Source organism: Pelobates fuscus, chromosome 1, assembly GCF_036172605.1.
Source record: "Pelobates fuscus isolate aPelFus1 chromosome 1, aPelFus1.pri, whole genome shotgun sequence".
Classification (NCBI taxonomy): domain Eukaryota; kingdom Metazoa; phylum Chordata; class Amphibia; order Anura; family Pelobatidae; genus Pelobates; species Pelobates fuscus.
The window spans coordinates 402,650,729-402,674,837 of record NC_086317.1 but is presented as its reverse complement, the minus strand read 5'-3'; the positions used below and the strand labels follow the sequence as shown (position 1 = coordinate 402,674,837).

General features: G+C 43.5%; 1 protein-coding gene across 1 annotated transcript in view; it reads left to right on the top strand.

The window, feature by feature from the left end:
- The first annotated feature begins 2,563 nt into the window (after window positions 1-2,563).
- BIN2 (bridging integrator 2) overlaps window positions 2,564-24,109 on the top strand; it is a 281,878-nt gene continuing 260,332 nt past the window's right edge. The window contains exons 1-2 of the mRNA XM_063427997.1: window positions 2,564-2,721; window positions 13,505-13,585. Coding sequence (XP_063284067.1) covers window positions 2,644-2,721; window positions 13,505-13,585 — 159 coding nt within the window. The 5' untranslated portion in view covers window positions 2,564-2,643. The remainder of the gene's footprint in view (window positions 2,722-13,504; window positions 13,586-24,109) is intronic.

Genomic DNA, 24,109 nt, shown 5'->3' with positions numbered 1-24,109 from the left:
CCACAAGACTTTGGTCTCAGGATCACATTGAACTGGCTACTTGGGAAACCAGGAGATAGGCCTGGGACTATGAAATGGTATGTGCCACACATATTGCTAAGCATTGCACTATTCTAAAGGGCCGTTGGGGTCCTTATCAGTTAAAATAGTTTTAACTGTCCATGCTGTCCAGGAGTCTCCTACAATGTCCCATTGATGTCTTTACAGTGAGTGTAAGTTACCTCGACCGCACACAGCTGCTCACACGTGGCATGTTAACTTCCACCCAATGCATTCTCATCAGTGGCCAGGCTTTTGTTTTCTCTCCCGTAGGTCACTTGCATAGTAGGTCTGCTGTGCAACACACAAATGAATACAGTACATCTATACAATATATATTTATTTCCACACAAGTTAAGTTAATGTTTAGTGCATACAAATAATATAACTTACACTTTTATCATGTATTTTTCACACAAAGTGTATTATGGCTGGGTGTGTATGTGTTAGGATTGTGTTAGGATGTATGTGTTATTTCGGGAAACCACTCAGCCATATAACATGTCACTTGCATCACCTTGTCACACATCGCCTAGTCAAATTCAACTACCCCAATCTAGTCACATCTACCCATCCAATCACAGAACCAAAACTAGTCACATCCACCCATCCAATCACAGAACCAAAACTAGTCACATCCACCCATCCAATCACAGAACCAAAACTAGTCACATCCACCCATCCAATCACAGAACCAAAACTAGTCACATCCACCCATCCAATCACAGAACCAAAACTAGTCACATCCACCCATCCAATCACAGAACCAAAACTAGTCACATCCACCCATCCAATCACAGAACCAAAACTAGTCACATTCACCCATCCTATCACAGAACCAAAACTAGTCACATTCACCCATCCAACCACAGAACCAAAACTAGTCACATCCACTCATGCAATCACAGAATCAAAACTAGTCACATCCACCCATCCAATCACAGAACCAAAACTAGTCACATCCACTCATGCAATCACAGAACCAAAACTAGTCACATTCACCCATCCAACCACAGAACCAAAACTGGTCACATCCACCCATCCAACCACAGAACCAAAACTAGTCACATCCACTCATGCAATCACAGAACCAAAACTAGTCACATTCACCCATCCAACCACAGAACCAAAACTAGTCACATCCACCCATCCAATCACAGAACCAAAACTAGTCACATCCACTCATGCAATCACAGAACCAAAACTAGTCACATTCACCCATCCAACCACAGAACCAAAACTGGTCACATCCACCCATCCAACCACAGAACCAAAACTAGTCACATCCACTCATGCAATCACAGAACCAAAACTAGTCACATTCACCCATCCAACCACAGAACCAAAACTAGTCACATCCACCCATCCAATCACATACCCCAAGCTAGCTCCATGTACTCATCCAATCGCATACGCTAAACTATTTGCATTTATGTATATGTGAATAGCCAGGGGGTAGGGGGCATATTGAAGAAATTGGTATTGGGTCAGCAAGGAGGATAAATCCACCCTGGCTATGGGTTTTGGGGAGAGTCCTGTTTTTTTCTCGAACAGCTGCAAAATGGTTTGAATGAAGGGCTTCCACTGGACGTCTAGCATAAGGAAAATTCACATGTGCACACATACACCAAGCATACGACATTTTAGCCTTACTGTCTTAATAAGGCTTCCATAATGAAGACCTTTTTGCCGAAATGCTTTATGCCTGGTCATCTGACCATATAAGAAAAAAAACAGAATTGCCACTCATAGCATCTTTCCACTATATTCACTGAGTTAAATTCTAGATTGTAGCAAATTGAAATCTGAATCTGATTTTTTAAAAGTCTCCCCAAATTAGCTGTTTGCCTAAATTATGCAATTTAGATGTCAGTTTTCAGTTTTCGTAAATAACCTCGAATGTTTCTCTTGTTCTAGACAGAATTATTTGCACTACTTCACTCTAAAAAGAGAAATACAGGAATAACAACAAAAGAATTTCTACTTCTTAAATTCAACCAAGAGAGAGAGGTTTATTCACTAAACACAGAATAGTTGTAAATTGAAATTGGATGTGCAAAATTCAGACAAAAATAATCAAGCTCTGAACATAACTGAGTGAGATTTTGTTTTCCAAATCGATTATTTTAGCCTTACATTTACAATTCCGTTTTTAATGTGCTGCGATTCTGTGTTCAGTGAATTATTCCCATAGTAATTCAAAGGATATAACACAATTAGGCCAAGATATAATATTCATATTTTTGAATCAACTTTTCAAATGCTTTTTTTTTTTAAATATTAAGAAAATAAAAAAATATATCACTATATCAAAAATATCAAAATATTAAAATATTTTTTTTTTAAATATCAAATCATTTGACGATATCCAAAAATATAAAATCAAGGACTTAGTTTGTATCATAATAAGTGAAGTTTTTTGTTTTTTTACATTCTCCAATATAAGGTAGAACTTCCTCTTTAAAGTTCATGAGAAAGCCCCATTATTTCACAACGGAAGAAGAACAGCTTGGGAGGAGCTGACGCTTCTGTTTCTTAACAAAAGTTACAAAAAAAAAAAAAATCTCACGAACAGCAAGGTATTACTTCAGTGTTAAAAGAGCCATGGCTGATGCAAAGCAAGGAGGTGCAGGGATCTTTGCCAAAAATGTCCAGAAGAGATTGAGTCGTGCTCAAGAAAAGGTAACATGACCTACTAATGAGTTATTAAGGATTCTTCATACCATCAGCTCGTTAATCCTTTAAGTTAAAATGACAGTCTAAGCCAGGGGTAGGTAGCCTTTCCAAACTCCATAAGCTGTGGACTTCAACTCCCATGATGCTATTACAGCCATTATGCTGTCAAAGCATCAAGAGTGATGTAGTCCATAATATTTGGAGTGCTGAAGGTGGCCTACACCTGGTCTAAGCCATCGTATCTATCGTATCTGTCTTTAATCATCCTTTTCCAATGTAGAATAGCCCAAACATTTAGCAATAGCAGAGATGGATAGAGTTGTAAACAGGAGAACAATAATACATTCTGACATACAGTGTTTGGGGACCTTATTGAAAAGCTGGCAAGAAAAATGTCATTGGCACATAGGGGGATGAAACGCAAGTACAGTGATTCTTACAATGTAGAATACTATTCTCAAAATAAATATCCAAATTTGACAGCTATTAAGATGTTACTGTATAATGACTCCAGGAAGTGAGTGCTATATTACAGATACCAAAACGTTCCAAATCTATTGTTTTCTAAAATATACAAATAAACAGGAAATCAGACTTATTTAACTCCTTGTAGACCAATAATAATTGAAGCAAAAATTAGAATACATGCCTTTTTGAATTAGATGGCACCATGTGTTTCCCTATTTATTTACCACCAGGTCAGGTTTTTAGATATATATCACATTTATTCTTTTCATTTAGACATGCATCTCATATTCTGTATAGAATCCGTTTGGTATACACTTTTATTCTCTAAACAGCACACGTTGGCGTATTGAGAACAATATGTAAGATACAATAACCAATGTATGATTTTGGAAGTTTTAATATTTAACATTACAACCGTTTTTGCTGTTTTCGAACATATGTAGCAAATTTGTGTCCAGTCGTTATTACGTTCTTATAGGAGTAAGTAAAGTCAATCTTTTTTTACCTCCATGGACGTTTTTATGTCATATTTCACATTATGCTTTTGAGGACTATGAATGAGGGAAGTAAACCATTGCCATGTAGCGCCTAACAGAGTTGGCGTCACTGGTGTAAGTAAACTTACCCAGTACCTACTGGAGACTCCAGAGGTCTCCAGGGGCCTAACCCCAAATTGTATAGAGGAAAAGAAAAAAAATACAGACCAAACAGCTGCAAAAAGCAGATGTATTGGACTGCATATAACTGGAATTGATCAAGTAGTCAAACAAAAATTAATAATAAGAATAGATAAATATGCTAGATATCCTTATGAAAGAGTAAAGCTAAAAAATAGATAGGAATATTATATCATATCATATGCCCCTAATAGTAATGCTATATTATAGTCTATATAAGCAGAATTGACACAACAACTGGGCTTTAATATGTCAGGCTCTATGTGGTCTCTGCTATATATGATTACTATGTCTAATGAAAAAGAGAAAAAAGGGCAAAGAGAGTATATTAATAAACATTCAAAAATTACCACTTAATAAAAGTCTCCAAAAAAGTTCTTCCAAAAAAGGTCCCAATGGATATATGGGTAAGTATAATGGTCTCAAAATATCAGTATACAGAATATTGGACACAAAAATAGTAGAAAGTCCAAAGGAGGCTATAAATATATATACCGTATATACTTGAGTATAAGCCGAGTTTTTCAGCACATTTTTTGTGCTGAAAAACCCCAACTCGGCTTATACTCGAGTCAATTGTCTGTATTATGGCAATTTACATTGCCATAATACAGACTGGGGGTCACAGTGCGGCTCTCGCGAGACTTACAGTGTGAGCTGACAGAGGTGCTGAACGGACCGGCGCGGAGGAGGAGGGAGCTGACAGGAGCTGCAGGAGAGGTAAGCACTCTCTGACAGCCCCCTCCACTGAACTGCCAATGCCACTGGACCACCAGGGAGTGAGAGCCCCCCTCCCTGCCATGTATCAAGCAGAGAGGGGGCACAAATAAAAATTAAATAATAATTAAATAAAATAATAATTAAAAATTATAATTAAATAAAATAAAAAATAATAAATAATAATAAAAAAAATTATTAAAATAATAAAAAAAAAATAATAATAATAAAATTGCCCACCCCCACCAAGGCTCTGCAACACACACACACACACACACTGCATTCATACAAACACACACTGCATTCATACACACACACACAGCACTCATATACACACACTGCACTCATATACACACACACTGCACTCATACACACACTGCACTCATACACACACTGCACTCATATACACTGCACTCATATACACACACTGCACTAATACACACACTGCACTCATACACACACTGCACTCATATACACACACTGCACTCATACACACACACTGCACTCATACACACACACTGCACTCATACACACACTGCATTCATACACACACTGCATTCATACACACACACCACTCATATACACACACACTGCACTCATACACACACGCTGCACTCATACACACACGCTGCACTAATACACACATGCTGCACTCATACACACATGCTGCACTCATACACACGCTGCATTCATACACACACACTGCATTCATTATATACACACACTGTAAATAAATATTACATTAATATAATTTTTTTAGGATCTAATTTTATTTAGAAATTTACCAGTAGCTGCTGCATTTCCCACCCTAGTCTTCCCAGTTTTTTGGGGTAAAATTAGGGGCCTCGGCTTATATTCGGGTCGGCTTATACTTGAGTATACATGGTAGTAAAGAAAGGTAAAAAAATATATAGATATCGTGATGCTTAGGATGCTCACGGCATATCTATAGACAGAGTAAATAGTAAGAACTGATGTGCAAGACAAATGTAACTAAAGTTGCTTAAACTTATGACTCAAAATAATAGCAGCCTAAATAGCAACAATGTATCTGATAATATGTAATCCGCTGGCTACATGTACTCAAACCTCTAACAGTGGTAGGAATTGTTACCTATCTATTAAAACATAGAACAAGGACGAGTGATATAATTACAGTGTCATACTATGAATATGTGAATAAATGTGATGTCTAAAGAAGACAAAGAAACGCCTGACGCGTGTTTCAGTGCTGTTGCAAGCACCGTTGTCAGATATGCCGTGAGCATCCTAAGCATCATGATATCTATATATTTTTCAACTCTTTCTTTACTGTATATATTTATAGCCTCCTTTGGACTTTCTACTGTTTTTGTGTCAAATATTCTGTATACTGATATTTTGAGACCATTACACTTACCCATATATCCATTGGGACCTTTTTTGGAAGAACTTTTTTGGAGACTTTTATTAAGTGGTAGTTTTTGAATGTTTATTAATATACTCTCTTTGCCCTTTTTTTCTCTTTTTCATTAGACATAGTAATCATATATAGAAGAGACCACATAGAGCCTGGCATATTAAAGGACCACTCTAGGCACCCAGACCACTTCAGCTTAATGAAGTGGTCTGGGTGCCTGGTCCCTCTTGGATTAACCCTTTTTTTTTTTTATAAACATGGCAGTTTCAGAGAAACTGCTATGTTTATACTGAGGGTTAATCCAGCCTCCAAAACCTCTAGTGGCTGTCTCATTGACAGCCGCTAGAGGCGCTTGCGTGATTCTCACTGTGAAAAATCACAGTGAGAGCACGCAAGCGTCTATAGGAAAGCATTGTAAATGCTTTCCCATGAGACCGGCTGAATGCGTGCGCAGCTCTTGCCGCGCATGCGCATTCAGCCGAAAGGGAGGATCGGAGGCTGAGAGGAGGAGGAGAGCTCCCGCCCGGCGCTGGAATAAAGGTAAGTTTTAACCCTTTACTCTCCCCAGAGCCGGGCGGGAGGGGGTCCCTGAGGTTGGAGGCACCCTCAGGGCACTATAGTGCCAGGAAAACGAGTATGTTTTCCTGGCACTATAGTGGTCCTTTAAAGCCCAGTTGTTGTGTCAATTCTGCTTATATAGACTATAATATAGCATTACTATTAGGGGCATATGATATGATATAATATTCCTATCTATTTTTTAGCTTTACTCTTTCATAAGGATATCTAGCATATTTATCAATTCTTCTTATTATTTTTTGTTGGACTACTTGATCAATTCCAGTTATATGCAGTCCAATACATCTGCTTTTTGCAGCTGTTTGGTGTGTATTTTTTTTTTCTTTTCCTCTACATTATGCTTTTACTAAGAATATTTAAGGTTGTTTCTTTCCATTAGTTTTTATGCTGCAATATCTGTGCCCTGCATCTATACGTCGCTGTTTACAGAAGTATTTAGATCTAAGATTATCTGAATAAACAGTTGCCCTGATATTGTTGACCTGCTGCACTCCAGATGTTGTGGACAACATCTCTCCTGATGCTTTTCCAGCATTTATAGTTCTAAGTGCATTATGGGAGATGTTGTCCACAACATCTGGAGCGCTGAAGGCTGACAACCCCTAAACTAGACATTTAGGCTTTGGCTATCTGAGCTTGATAGGTCAATACAACTGGTGTAGTGCCAAAGGGTGAGCTCTTTGATTAGGTCATATTGGAGACACTGGTAGCCATTGAAAAGAGAATTAAACATAGCAAAACAACAAGCTGACGAATGGTTTGCCATGCAGCATTGAGTGAAACGTCGTATAATGCCCCATGACAGTTGTTAGAGTGGTTGAGCAAAATTAAACATACAAATTTCCTTGGGACAGTCAGCAACAAACTATTGAGAATGTGATTCATATTTAAAACCAACCAAAACATGCGTGTATCTTAAATTGATCCCATGTTAGAAAAGGATGGGCACATGTCATGGGCCAGGTTGTGCAGGGACTCCCAAATGCTGGAAAGTGTAGTCCTCTCTGTAGCCCATTTATGACCCATTTTAGCAGCTTTATTTGTTCATTATCTGGTTTCACTAAAATAGTATAAAACAGCGACAGTAGTAGGAGTTATAAAATAAGTAATTTATGTTTGCCTCATCATTATGACATGTTCTTCATTTCCTCAAAAAACAAGGAAGAGGTTGTACACACACATTCCTGCAGAGGGTTATGTGAATTGTTGGAAATTCATATACATTTTAATTGTTAGCCAGTATTTACCTAAAATATGAAAATATCTTTCCATATCTGTCAGTTCATAAATTACTGCATACTCTGGTAGTATTCTGTTGATGAGGAGGGGGGTCCCAGGTCTAATTTTGGCCCCATGTCATCGTTAGCCTAGAGCAGTGTTTCCCAACCCAGTCCTCAAGGCACACCTACCAGTCCAGGATTTAAGGATTACCCAGTTTTGTCTTAGGTGTTTTTTCTTTTTTTCTAAAAACACCTTAGACAAAACTGGGTAATCCTTAAATCCTGGACTGGTAGGTGTGCCTTGAGGATTGGGTTGGGAAACACTGGCCTAGAGTACCATGTAATAACGAAAGATAAATAACATCTCCAATTACATCATTGGTGACAGTGCTACCTTAATGCACTTTACATTGACCTGCTGTTCCTGTTTGTCAAAAATATTTTGTTAGAATGGTTAGTCTTGTTTACCTATTGTATATGTTAGCACTATGTAAATCATTTAAATTATCTGAAGTTAATTGTACAGCACAGTGGGGTGTTGCTGTGGGTGTATCGCTAAGGTATTAATGCAGTGGGTGCAGCGTTTGTTAACATAGCTTGGAATAGGGTTAACACAGGAGATTTAGCATTTACAAATGTTGCTTTGCATTATACTCTGAATTGATTCAAAGATTTGGTATCACAATGTAATTTATAGACTCTTATGATTTAAAGTTGTGCATGATATAGTGCAGCTGTTGGGATGGGCTTCAGTCAATATACTCATTCCCACCAGGCTGACCTGACAATTCTTCAGGCCAACCCGCATATTTTGTGGATGGATCGGTCGGTGCTCTTTGGGCAGCATCGTTGCTGAGAGTACCTGTCTTGTTTCCCAGTTGTTCCACTATCACCTCATTGTTTTGTCTCATCCTATGCAACACAAATTGCTATTTCTTTTTTTTTGTATTCTTTTTTTTATTGAGATTAAAGCATTATACAGCAGAGACAAAACAATAGTGCAGAGCAAGCCAGCTTGGCAACATGGTCGACATACAGGATTAGGTACGCAATACTCTGAGCAAGAAATACATCTCTTTTTTTTTTTTTTTACTGAATATTACAAGCTAGGTACCAGGCTAAGGATGTTCGTCTAGGTCAACAATATAACATAGTGTCGCCACAGGAAAGGCTATCTAGACTGAGGTAAATAAACTACATAAGTAGTAGCAGGCAGAGTATACACATCCTAGAGGTTGTGAAGCACAGGGATTAGTAGTGTTAAGCATACCAAAGCATCAGTAAATTGTGAATAGTGAGGTGGCATCAATGGTTATTCTAAGATGCGGTGCAGGTTTAAACCACTGGGGTCCTTTAGGGTGATAGGTGGCCCTTGGGCTAGCATACATGCCTTAATAGTGAGCACAGTCAGCGGGCATTATAGTGGCATAATAGCGGCATAATAGCGTAATATTGGTAACAGAAGAAAATAAGATAAGAGGGCAACAGGCCTAAATAAACCAAAACATTTATAGTAAATTATGTTCGCCGTTGAGTCTGGATCCCATTCTTTTGGTGCAAAATCTTTCCGAGGTGCCTTGGCTGTCAGCTTATTCCCTGGAGTGTCCCTGGAGAGTCCCTTCAGGCCCTGTGATAGTCCAGGCCATTGCAGGAATGGAGCCTCCGCTATCACCTCACCATTTCAGTATTCCAGTCTGTAAGGGCTGTGGACAAATTTACGCTGCCAGGGTGTGGGACTGTGGGACCTCTGCAACTTGTGTCTTCGGCCCAAGGCCTTGGTGGAAGCCCTTGCCTCTAATCCATCGATCCCTTCATCAGGATCGTGGGCCTGTGGGGTTACCGGTTCCTGGTGGGATCTTCAGGTGTATGGACGGCGGTTTGGGGGTTACCTCCAGTTGAGCCCCCGGCTTGGAAGAAGAGTGGGCAGAAAGCTCACCCTCACCACCCTCTTGTGCTGCATGGGATGTGGGTAGGTGGGAGCCGTGCTGCTGGCAGACTTCCGGCTGTGTTGAGGAAATAGTTCCCAGCATGTGATTGGAAGGCTGTGAGGTGGCGGGAGGTGATAGCACCTGTGATCGGTCAGCCAGACGTTGCCAAAACCTCTGGCGTACAGATTACCTTTGTCAGTGCAATATGTATTGTCATCCTAATCCAAATCCATGGCTCCCAGTTGTTTATGAATTTAATTTTGCACAGTTTACAAACATCAGGGTCACCAAATTATAGTCATTGTTACCCTAATTTGTCAGAGGCATTTACTAGAGCCAAAGGTCAAAGTGAATTTAAAATTTAAGGTCAAAATAGCCTAAATGAAAAAAACTTTCCCAGTCAGCTATGCTTCCAGTTTGGGTACTCTGACTTTTCTTTGAAATTAACTTTTAATTCTCCCTTTAGTTAAATAACCTTGCATAAGTAGCATTTTAACCTGACCTTTGCATTGGCAGATAAAATGCTTGAAAGAATAAAGGAAGCAAAATGCTGTGAAAGGCTTAAAAAGGGTATTATTAAATGCGCAGTGGTTTTAACTTCCTGTGAAATTGCTAGTGTTGGTGTAAAACACCAGTTAGTCAGGAAGCATAATCCACAGCATTGTTTGTTTAGACATCACTGAACTTTCTATGTGGCTACATTTGGCAGCAGTTATGAAGGTTACCCTGTTTTAGGTAAAAGCTATAGCTGTGTTTAAAAAATGACTTTGCCCAGTTACTATTTTAAATCTGGCATTGGTTGCAGAATTGAGCCCACAATAAAATAAGCAGATTTCATTTTTACATGCAAACATAAAAAATATGCATCTTGCAGGGCAGCAGCAAGAGTAAGAGTCCTGCATTATATATTATACATATACATGTATAAACGGGAGCCAGAAAAACTATCACTAGTGTTCAGGGCCACTTGTGGTGTGATAGAACCTTGGTGATTATGTATAAAGAGCAATTCTGGAGCAAAGTGTTGTATTACATAGAAACATAGAATGTGACGGCAGATAAGGACCATTCTGCCCATCTAGTCCGCCCAATTTTCTAAACACCCTCATAGAAACATAGAATGTAACGGCAGATAAGAACCATTCGGCCCATTTAATCTGCCCAATATTTCAAAATACTTATAATTAGTCCCTGGCCTTATCTTAAGTCTAGGATAGCCTTATGCCTATCCCATGCATGCTTACACTCCCTCACTGTGTTAACCACCACCCCTTCAGCTGGAAGGCTATTCCATGCATCCACTACCCTCTCAGTAAAGTAATAATTCCATGCATCCACTACCCTCTCATTAGTCCCTGGCCTTATCTTATATCTAGGATAGCCTTATGCCTATCCCACGCATGCTTATACTCCTTCACTATGTTAACCACCACCACCACTTCTGCTGGAAGGCTATTCCATGCCTCCACTACCCTCTCAGTAAAGTAATACTTCCTGATATTATTTTTAAACCTTTGCCCCTCTAATTTAAGACTGTCCTCTTGCCATTGGCGGATCCAGGGGGGGGGCAACGGGGCAATTGCCCCCCCCCCGAGAAAATATTGCTGCCCGAGGCGCTCCCATGCCGGCCCATGCAAGGCTGGTGCTATCCAAGCACCAGCCCTGCTGATTGCCTTCACGTACCGGAGGGGAGATCAGTGATCTCCCTCCCCGGCCCACAGGCAGATTGCTGGGCGGCCGGCAGGGGAGGGATTGAGAGAGAGAACCCGGGGGAACTCTAACCTACAGCTCCGCCGGGTTCTCCTCTCGCGAGCACGGAGCGTTACCATGGCAACGCTCCGTTCTCGCGAGAGTGAACTCTAGCCTGAGCTGCAGGTTAGAGTTCACTCCCCCACTAGAACCACCAGGGACTGGAAGAAAGCAATGTCTACCCCTCCCTCAGCTAAGGTAAGAAGGGAGGGGGGACATTAGCTATATTTAGTTAGTTATTTAATAATTTAAAAAAATATATCTTTAATCTGCCCCCCTACACACTGCACCACACACAGCCCCCCTCTTACATACACAGCCCCCCCTCTTACATACACAGCCCCCCTCTTACATACACAGCCCCCCTTACATACACAGCCCCCCCTTACATACACAGCCCCCCTTACATACACAGCCCCCCTTACATACACACCCCCTTACACACAAATATACAGCCCCCTTTTACACACACACACTCCCCCTCTTACACACACAGCCCCCCTTACATACACAGCCTCCACACACACAGCCCCCCTCTTACACACACAGCCCCCCTCTTACACACACAGCCCCCCTACTTACACAGTCCCCCCTTATATACACAGCCCCCCCTTATATACACAGCCCCCCCCCTTATATACACAGCCCCCCCCCCCCCTCATATACACAGCCCCCCTTACATACACAGCCCCCCTCTTACATACACAGCCCCCCTCTTACACACACAGCCCCCCTTACATACACAGCCCCCCCTACATACACAGCCCCCCCTACATACACAGCCCCCCCTTACACACACAGCCCCCCCTTACACACACAGCCCCCCTCTTACATACACAGCCCCCCTCTTACACAGACAGCCCCCCTTACATACACAGCCCCCCCTACATACACAGCCCCCCCTTACACACACAGCCCCCCTTACACACACAGCCCCCCCTTACACACACAGCCCCCCCTTACACACACAGCCCCCCCCCTTACATACACAGCCCCCCTTACATACACAACCCCCCTCTTACATACACAGCCCCCCTCTTACATACACAGCCCCCTTACACACACACAGCCCCCCCTTACACACACACACAGCCCCCCCTTACACATACACAGCCCCCCTCTTACATACACAGCCCCCCTTACACACACACAGCCCCCCCTTACACATAGCTCCCAATACACTCACTGCCCCCCATACACACAGCACCCCTCACACAAAAACACACTGCGCAACTCACACACAAACACACTGCTCCCAATACACACACTGCTCCCAATATACAAATTGCTACCCCATACATACACTGCACTCCTCTCACAAACGCACTACCCTTCCATACACATACTGCGACCCTCACACACACTGCACCCCTCAAACACATACACACTACAACCCCTATCCCGGCAGACCTGGGTAAGTTATCAAACGTTTTTTTAAACGGTTTGACTACTTACTCTGGGAGGGCGCCACAGCAACTCCTGGCACCAAAACCACTACAGAGAGCTGTAGTGGTTATTGTGCCTGGATTGTTTCTTAAAATAATCTGCCAGTGCCCCTCCCGAGATTAGCTTCTGGATCCGCCACTGCCTCTTGCTGTGGTAGTTTTTCTACTTTTAAATATAGTCTCCTCCTTTACTGTGTTGATTCCCTTTATGTATTTAAATGTTTCTATCATATCCCCTCTGTCTCATTTTTCCCCCAAGCTATGCAATTTACAGTGGAAACCAATATCCCTGCCGATTGTTCCATTTTCAGCAGAGATACCTTTTGTAAATTAACTCTGTTGAGTTTAGATAGTTTTTTTTTTTTTTTAAATTGTGACAGGGGTCAACATTGAGTAGATGGCATTAGTTTGGTGATCTATTCCTAAGCATAAAAAATGTAATGATAATAAATAAATAAATAAATGGCCATCAGTAAAGGAAAACTGTCACCACCTTGCAGAGGTGGGTGTTATGCTCCTGTACATGTAAGATTCCCAATGCACTCGATATACAACACTCGTTTATAAATCTAAATTATTTATTTGGGTATAACATTTTGTATTCTAGGTACTTCAGAAGCTGGGGAGAACAATAGAAACTAAAGATGAGGTGTTTGAGCAATGTTCTTATAATTTTAACCAACAGCAGGTAATGTTTTAGAACAACCTAAGAGTTCTACTTTTTATGTTTCTTTATGTGTTTCTCAACGTGTCAATCTTTAACTGTTTGATTCTTATCACTGTAACTCGTCACTGTGCATATTTTGTCATGTATGGAAAACCAAAAACATCTACAATAATACCATTAACTATTAAAAAGCGTAAACAATATGCCATTTTGAAGCTATGATGTTTTGTTTTTTTAAATTATATAATTGTTTCTCTAGGTAACAGACAGGTCAGCTTTATTTATGGGACACTCGAGGCACCATAGCTATTTCAACTGATGGATGTGTTTATGGTGCCTGCAATCTGCTGGTGGCTAGTTTACTCGCTGTTTAGTTGCCGCATGCCCCAAATAATGATATGGTGAGAATGTGTCAGTGTGTATCATGATCTCTGAGGACAGGTGTCAATCCATATCTGCCAAGTGACCCTATGTAGGGGGAACAGTCCCTATTCTGCTCTGTGTCAGTGTGTATCAGGGATCCTTAGGATAGGTGTCAATCCATACCTGCCAAGTGACCCTATGTAGGGTAAACAGTCCCTATTCTGCTCTGTGTCAGTGTGTATCATGGTCTCTGAGGACAGGTGTCAATCCATATCTGCCAAGTGACCCTATGTAGGAGGAACAGTCTCTATTCTGCTCTGTGTCAGTGTGTATCATGGTCTCGAAGGACAGGTGTCAATCCATATCTGCCAAGTGACCCTATGTAGGGGGAACAGTCCCTATTCTGCTCTGTGTCAGTGTGTATCAGGGATCCTTAGGATAGGTGTCAATCCATACCTGCCAAGTGACCCTATGTAGGGGGAACAGTCTCTATTCTGCTCTGTGTCAGTGTGTATCATGGTCTCTGAGGACAGGTGTCAATCCATATCTGCAAAGTGACCCTATGTAGGGGGAACAGTCTCTATCCTGCTCTGTTTCAGTGTGTATCATGGTCTCTGAGGACAGGTGTAAATCCATATCTGCCAAGTGACCCTATGTAGGGGGAACAGTCCCTATTCTGCTCTGTGTCAGTGTGTATCAGGGTCTCTGAGGACAGGTGTCAATCCATATCTGCCAAGTGACCCTATGTAGGGGGAACAGTCTCTATTCTGCTCTGTGTCAGTGTGTATCATGGTCTCGAAGGACAGGTGTAAATCCATATCTGCCAAGTGACCCTATGTAGGGGGAACAGTCCCTATTCTGCTCTGTGTCAGTGTGTATCAGGGATCCTTAGGATAGGTGTCAATCCATACCTGCCAAGTGACCCTATGTAGGGGGAACAGTCTCTATTCTGCTCTGTGTCAGTGTGTATCATGGTCTCTGAGGACAGGTGTCAATCCATATCTGCAAAGTGACCCTATGTAGGGGGAACAGTCTCTATCCTGCTCTGTTTCAGTGTGTATCATGGTCTCTGAGGACAGGTGTAAATCCATATCTGCCAAGTGACCCTATGTAGGGGGAACAGTCCCTATTCTGCTCTGTGTCAGTGTGTATCAGGGTCTCTGAGGACAGGTGTCAATCCATATCTGCCAAGTGACCCTATGTAGGGGGAACAGTCTCTATTCTGCTCTGTGTCAGTGTGTATCATGGTCTCGAAGGACAGGTGTCAATCCATATCTGCCAAGTGACCCTATGTAGGGGGAACAGTCCCTATTCTGCTCTGTGTCAGTGTGTGTAGCGGAGAGCCGATCTTGCACAGCTATTCTCCACTAGAGATCCCAGTGAGGCTCAGGAACAAGGTGATGTTAAGTCCACAGGCAAGGTTTCCAGCAGGTAAAGTAATACAGCAGTATCCCCATCGCAATCCCAATAACTGGACGACACACAGTTTCAGGAGTAGTCTGACAAGCTTTATTCCACAGTTCCTTATAAAGCCCTCTCCCATGCAAGGGAGGAGGTTCTAACACTTAAGACATTATCCAATCTCTAAGTAGTAACCTCCCACAGATCTCCTCCCCTCCTCTAGCATCATAATCCTTTTATTGTGTACACAGTTTTCCCCGAGTTTTGGATGTACCCTAAATACTTGGGGTACATCCACAAATCCAACATCCCCAGATAGCTCTATTCTGGGGGACCAACATACTTAAAAATTAGCCCATTCGGATGAATGGTTCGTGAGATATGGGGTTCCAAAGATTTGACCGACCGCATGGGTAAAGTATCCGAAAACAGTTCCATGCATTTTGGCCCTGCGGTCGGTCACAAACAAGGGAATGAAAACAGGCGAATTGCCTGTGTTATAGAGCCTGGAGAGGGTTTGAATGAATTCCCTTGTTTATGGGGCTCTTTCTACCGAACGGCGGGTCATTCGGTAGTTTCCATACGAATTTCTGGAAGTATGGAGGTCTCAGCGGTGTTTGCCTAGTCAAGTGTCCGATTTTAGTTCCAGACACTCGACGGCAAAACACCGCTGTTCGGTAGTTTAAGATGGCCGCCGCCACGTGTTTGTTTCCCGAATGGCGGCCACCCAGAGGACAAAGACCACACTGCACTGATTGCCAATTACCTGTTTGCAACATTGTTGCAAACGGTAATTGGAGGCACACTCATTCCTGGGTGGTCTGGTTGTTCGGTAGTTTCATTCCCTTGTTTTATTTTGAATGATTCTACCGAACAACTAGAGGAATACAATTCTTTACATACATTTAACTGTCATTATACCCGGATACCATGCTTTCTATACATGTACATACACATTAAACCAGCCATATGACCAAATACACTTATTCTCATACATGTCGTGGGACAGCCCGGTACCAATCCGCTACACTGCTCCCCCTTGCCCACAAGCCGGCATACACAGTCTGATCCAACACGGATCGGCTTGGGGATGTCCGGGGGCTCACGGATCATTTCTCTAAGTCAGTTTGTCTTGACAACCCGTCAGCATTTCCATTCTGCTTACCCGGCCGGTACTGGATATTAAAGTCAAAAGGCTGTAGCGCCAAACTCCAGCGCAGCAGCCTGGCGTTGTCTCCAGCCACCCGGTTCAGCCAGACTAACGGGTTGTGATCCGTGAGCAAGGAAAAGGGCTGTCCATATAAATAGGGTTGTAGCTTCTTTAGGGCCCACACCACAGCCAGGCATTCCTTTTCGATGGCGGCGTAGCTTACTTCTCGAGGTAACAGTTTGCGACTGATGTAAGCCACTGGATGTTCCCCGCCATCAGCCCCGACTTGACTCAGTACTGCCCCCAATCCAAACATAGAAGCGTCTGTGTGAACAAGAAAACGTTTAGTTGGATTGGGAGCTGCCAAGACAGGGGCATTTATCAGTGCATTTTTCAATTGTTGGAATGCCTGCTCACACTCCGGGGTCCAGTTTACTTGGCGGGGAAGGTTCTTACGGGTCAGGTCAGTGAGGGGTTTGGCCAGGGCGCTATAATTGGGAACAAACTTCCGGTAATACCCTGCTGTCCCTATAAACGCTAAAACCTGGGTCTTAGTCCTAGGGGTGGGCCACTGGGCTACAGCCTCTACTTTGGCGGGTTCGGGTTTTTGTTTACCGCACCCTACTCTATGTCCCAGGTATTGTACCTCAGCCATGCCGATACTACACTTGGCCGGCTTCAAGGTCAGACCTGCTTCCCTTATCCTATCTAGTACAGCTCCGATGTGAGCTAAGTGTTCCTGCCACGTATTGCTAAAAATAGCAATATCGTCCAGGTAGGCACATGTATAGTCCTGGAATCCATCTAGGAGTCGATCCACCATCCTTTGGAAGGTGGCTGGGGCGTTTTTCATCCCAAATGGCATGACCTTAAACTGGTACAAGCCAAATGGGGTGACAAAGGCCGACTTCGGGATGGCGTCTGGGGCCAGGGGGATTTGCCAATACCCTTTACACAAGTCAATAGTGGTGAGGTATTGGCCCCTGGCCAACATAGTTGTTTCCCCCGAATGTTTTAAAGGTTGCTTTTGGAGCTGCAGGTTTTTGTGACCTGCGTGCATCCAGGTAGTCATCCGCTTTCCTAGCCGCCTCGGTAAGGGAAGTAGGGTTTCTGTCCCTTACCCATTCCTGGACCTCATTGGTTACTCCCTCATAGAACTGCTCCATCAGCAACATTTGTATTACATCCTCCATAGAACGTGCCTTGCTAGCTTGCACCCACCCGAGCGCTGCCCCCTGTAAACGGCATGCCCACTCTGCGTGCGAGTCCTTCTCTGTTTTCTTTAGATCCCGGAACCTCCGCCGGTATGCCTCGGGTGTTATAGCATACCTGGCGAGTATAATTTCTTTCACTTTACTGTAATTCCTTATTTCGTCATTAGGTACAGTCCGATATGCCTCTGCTGCCCTCCCGGTTAACCTTCCGGCCAAAATAGGTACCCAGTCCTCTGCGTTAATTTTATGCAGTGCACACAGTCTTTCAAAGTCTTGCAGGAAAGCGTCTATATCTTCCTCTGCCTCCACATATGTTTTAAAAGCCTGGTATGGTATTTTAGGCTTACCTTCCTGTGGCACATTAATTGCAGAGCTTTGTTCTGGTGCCTGTGTCCTTAGGATGAATTCTTGTACCTCGGCCATTGTCCTGGTAACAATTTCTGTTGGGGGGTTTTCCCCATAAAAGGATAGCCTGAACTGAACCTGCCTCTGGAATTCCGATCCTTGTGGTGTTCCTCCCGGCTCCCTCTGTGCCGGAACTGAATCGCCCTCCATTCTGTACTCTGCCATGAGTTCTGTAACAAGTACTGCTTTCTTCTTATTGCTGGCTTGTATACCCCTTGCCTCTAGGAGGTCCTTTAGCGTGGAGCGTTTTAGCGCAGAAAAATCAATCTCCATCCGTACTCCATTTACGCTTGTTCCTCTGTGAGTTTGGATCCCACCGCTGCCACCAATGTAGCGGAGAGCCGATCTTGCACAGCTATTCTCCACTAGAGATCCCAGTGAGGCTCAGGAACAAGGTGATGTTAAGTCCACAGGCAAGGTTTCCAGCAGGTAAAGTAATACAGCAGTATCCCCATCGCAATCCCAATAACTGGACGACACACAGTTTCAGGAGTAGTCTGACTAGCTTTATTCCACAGTTCCTTATAAAGCCCTCTCCCATGCAAGGGAGGAGGTTCTAACACTTAAGACATTATCCAATCTCTAAGTAGTAACCTCCCACAGATCTCCTCCCCTCCTCTAGCATCATAATCCCCTTATTGTGTACACAGTTTTCCCCGAGTTTTGGATGTACCCTAAATACTTGGGGTACATCCACAAATCCAACATCCCCAGATAGCTCTATTCTGGGGGACCAACATACTTAAAAATTAGCCCATTCGGATGAATGGTTCGTGAGATATGGGGTTCCAAAGATTTGACCGACCGCATGGGTAAAGTATCCGAAAACAGTTCCATGCATTTTGGCCCTGCGGTCGGTCACAAACAAGGGAATGAAAACAGGCGAATTGCCTGTGTTATAGAGCCTGGAGAGGGTTTGAATGAATTCCCTTGTTTATGGGGCTCTTTCTACCGAACGGCGGGTCATTCGGTAGTTTCCATACGAATTTCTGGAAGTATGGAGGTCTCAGCGGTGTTTGCCTAGTCAAGTGTCCGATTTTAGTTCCAGACACTCGACGGCAAAACACCGCTGTTCGGTAGTTTAAGATGGCCGCCGCCACGTGTTTGTTTCCCGAATGGCGGCCACCCAGAGGACAAAGACCACACTGCACTGATTGCCAATTACCTGTTTGCAACATTGTTGCAAACGGTAATTGGAGGCACACTCATTCCTGGGTGGTCTGGTTGTTCGGTAGTTTCATTCCCTTGTTTTATTTTGAATGATTCTACCGAACAACTAGAGGAATACAATTCTTTACATACATTTAACTGTCATTATACCCGGATACCATGCTTTCTATACATGTACATACACATTAAACCAGCCATATGACCAAATACACTTATTCTCATACATGTCGTGGGACAGCCCGGTACCAATCCGCTACAGTGTGTATCAGGGATCCTTAGGATAGGTGTCAATCCATACCTGCCAAGTGACCCTATGTAGGGGGAACAGTCTCTATTCTGCTCTGTGTCAGTGTGTATCATGGTCACTGAGGACAGGTGTCAATCCATATCTGCAAAGTGACCCTATGTAGGGGGAACAGTCTCTATCCTGCTCTGTTTCAGTGTGTATCATGGTCTCTGAGGACAGGTGTAAATCCATATCTGCCAAGTGACCCTATGTAGGGGGAACAGTCCCTATTCTGCTCTGTGTCAGTGTGTATCAGGGTCTCTGAGGACAGGTGTCAATCCATATCTGCCAAGTGACCCTATGTAGGGGGAACAGTCTCTATTCTGCTCTGTGTCAGTGTGTATCATGGTCTCGAAGGACAGGTGTCAATCCATATCTGCCAAGTGACCCTATGTAGGGGGAACAGTCCCTATTCTGCTCTGTCAGTGTGTATCAGGGATCCTTAGAATAGGTGTCAATCCATACCTGCCAAGTGACCCTATGTAGGGTGAACAGTCCCTATTCTGCTCTGTGTCAGTGTGTATCAGGGGCTCTGAGGACAGGTGTCAATCCATATCTGCCAAGTGACCCTATGTAGGGGGAACAGTCTCTATTCTGCTCTGTGTCAGTGTGTATCATGATCTCTGAGGACAGGTGTCAATCCATATCTGCCAAGTGACCCTATGTAGGGGGAACAGTCCCTATTCTGCTCTGTGTCAGTGTGTATCAGGGGCTCTGAGGACAGGTGTCCATCCATATCTGCCAAGTGACCCTATGTAGGGGGAACAGTCTCTATTCTGCTCTGTGTCAGTGTGTATCAGGGGCTCTGAGGACAGGTGTCCATCCATATCTGCCACGTGACCCTATGTAGGGGGAACAGTCCCTATTCTGCTCTGTGTCAGTGTGTATCAGGGGCTCTGAGGACAGGTGTCCATCCATATCTGCCAAGTGACCCTATGTAGGGGGGACAGTCCCTATTCTGCTCTGTGTCAGTGTGTATCAGGGGCTCTGAGGACAGGTGTCAATCCATATCTGCCAAGTGACCCTATGTAGGGGGAACAGTCTCTATTCTGCTCTGTGTCAGTGAGTATCATGGTCTCTGAGGACAGGTGTCAATCCATATCTGTCAAGTGACCCTATGTAGGGGGAACAGTCTCTATTCTGCTCTGTGTCAGTGTGTATCATGATCTCTGAGGACAGGTGTCAATCCATATCTGCCAAGTGACCCTATCTAGGGGGAACAGTCCCTATTCTGCTCTGTGTCAGTGTGTATCAGGGGCTCTGAGGACAGGTGTCAATCCATATCTGCCAAGTGACCCTATGTAGGGGGAACAGTCTCTATTCTGCTCTGTGTCAGTGAGTATCATGGTCTCTGAGGACAGGTGTCAATCCATATCTGTCAAGTGACCCTATGTAGGGGGAACAGTCCCTATTCTGCCCTGTGTCAGTGTGTATCAGGGGCTCTGAGGACAGGTGTCAATCCATATCTGCCAAGTGACCCTATGTAGGGGGAACAGTCCCTATTCTGCCCTGTGTCAGTGTGTATCAGGGGCTCTGAGGACAGGTGTCAATCCATATCTGCCAAGTGACCCTATGTAGGGGGAACAGTCCCTATTCTGCTCTGTGTCAGTGTGTATCAGGGTCTCTGAGGACAGGTGTCAATCCATATCTGCCAAGTGACCCTATGTAGGGGGAACAGTCTCTATTCTGCTCTGTGTCAGTGTGTATCATCATCTCTGAGGACAGGTGTCAATCCATATCTGCCAAGTGACCCTATGTAGGAGGAACAGTCTCTATTCTGCTCTGTGTCAGTGTGTATCATGGTCTCTGAGGGCAGGTGTCAATCCATATCTGCCAAGTGACCCTATGTAGGGGGAACAGTTCCTAGTCTGCTCTGTGTCAGTGTGTATCGGGGATCCTTAGGATAGGTGTCAATCCATATCTGCCAAGTGACCCTATGTAGGGGGAACAGTCCCTTTTCTGCTCTGTGTCAGTGTGTATCAGGGTCTCTGAGGACAGGTGTCAAACCATATCTGCCAAGTGACCCTATGTAGGGGGAACAGTCCCTATTCTGCTCTGTGTCAGTGTGTATCAGGGGCTCTGAGGACAGGTGTCAATCCATATCTGCCAAGTTACCCTATGTAGGGGGAACAGTCTCTATTCTAAGGTGTCAATATGTCATATGTCATGTGTCAATCCATATCCATTGTGATTTAGGAATGTTAGGTGATTTATGCCCTTTATGGATTAAAACCAGACTCTGCATCAACTGTGTAATTTTCCATGGGAGTTTTGCCATGGATCCCCCTCCGGCATGCCACAGTCCAGGTGTTAGTCCCCTTGAAACAACTTTTCCATCACTTTTGTGGCCAGAAAGATTCCCTATGGGTTTTAAAATTCGCCTGCCCATTGAAGTCAAAATTTTGTGTTCGCGACATCACTAATGGTATAACTGAGTTATACCAATTCATACCACAGATTGGAGCAATTACAGCATTAGGGCACTCAGCTGACACTCTCAGCCTATCACTAGTATGGCGTGAGGCGTAGAGTAACTCTACCTTTACAACATCATCATTGGGAGCTAGGCTGTTGCCTGTTGGGAACTGATAATCTCTTCCAAACGGTGAGTAAGCCATTCAACTCTTGTGCTGGACCCATCACATGGACTTAAGGCATCATAGCACACCAGTCAGTTTTAGAACCTGACTGTTACCTAGAATAACGATAATATATATATATATATATTTTTTTTTTTTTTAAATATTGAAAAGGGCATATTGCATGAGCTTTTTTAAAATTAATGTCAAATATTTCTAAATGTTTTTGGCTTTCCATGCAAGACATAAACATGTATACACTTGTTATGAACTCACCTCCAGGTTCCTTGAATGCTGATAATTAATCATGATAATGGTATAGTTAAAATGGCTGATCACATAAAATACAGATACGTTGCATTTCTAAACAATACCAATGTATTTAAACTATGTGAACATGTACTGTACTGTGCAAAAACATTTTAAACAGACGCCCCAGGCAATGGTTTGTCCTTACATAATTAATGCATTATATAGATGCAACCTCGATGTTTTTAATAAATTGTGCTTAGAAAAGTTGATTACAAAAGATTTTTAAGGAGGAACTATCTTGCAAACCCAATAAGACAAAATAATCGTCCTCCTCCCACACTAGAGTTGTATTTACAAGGCATAGCTGTATCACACATAAGACGTCACCCCCTCTTCCTTAGCTCTCTGTTCATCTGGCTCACTGCCAGGTCGCCTGTGCAGTGTCAGAGGTTATTATTATAAAAGATATATTTTAAGACCCCTTTCTGAAAAATGAGAACCCTTCACTACAGGATGTATCACACTATCATTTACTGGAGCGCCATATATATTATGTTCGGATGCATGCTAGGTAAATAGTTTGTAAATATATACTTGGGTACTCTAATATCCCAATCAACAACCCTAACTGCTCTGATGCCTCTTGAATGCTCTCTGCAACCTACTCCTTCGGCCTCACACTATGGTTTAACTCAGCAACTTAAACAGCAGTAAAAAGAGTCTAAATCTCATTTTCACCTATCTCTGTGCTGCCGCTAACCTCTTCAATGCTCCTTTTCCTGTATCTGACCACAATTTGTTGACCGTTGGCATCAGTATACTCGGTATCCAAATTATACCACCCTCAGTCTCGCAGAAACCTCTACTATCTTGACCTACAGCAATTCTCCACCAAACTCTCCTTTCACCTATCTCTAATATGCATGTGCATGGGGAAAATATTCAGCTCGGTTCGGCATTCCGAAATTTGGGACCTCGTCAATTCGGGACTTCGGAAATTCGGCACTTCGACACTTTGCCACTTCGGCAACTTCGGCACTTCGGAACTTAGACACTTCGGAACTTCTCTTGCAGCTACTTGGTAGATAACTCCCTAATTCCCACGTTATTAGGGAGTTATCTACCAAAAGGCTGAAAGACCTAAATTGGTCTTTCAGCCAAATTTACTAATACTAAGTAAAAATGACTTAGTATTAGTAAATTTTGCCCTATTAAACAGTGAGCAGCCTGTGGGGGCCCTAAAGTTAAAAAAGCAGCGGCGGGTGGGGGACCTAAAGTAAAAAAAGGGGGGAGAACCTACCCCTGAGCGGTGGGTGGGGTCCCTAAACTAGAATAAGGGGGGACCTATTGTCCTCCCTCTGGCCCCCACCCCTGAGCGGTGGGTGGGGGCCCTAAACTAGAAAAAGGGGGGGCCTATTGTCCTTCCCCCTGGCCCCCACCCCTGAGCGGTGGGTGGGGGCCCTAAATACAAATTGGGGGAGGACCTAATGTCCTCCCCCCTGGCCCCCACCCCTGAGCGGTGGGTGGGGCCCTAAACTAGAAAACAGACACAGAGACCCCAGGGTGCACCCACAGACACAGAGACCCCAGGGTGCATTGTGGGAGTATTCGGGGCATGTTTTGCTGTATCCTTGCTGTAGACCCCATGCTGGGGGTCTGTGTATATAAGTGGGCCATCTAGCCATAATAAAGCAGGTGGTGGGATGAGAGGAGAAGCGCAGGTAG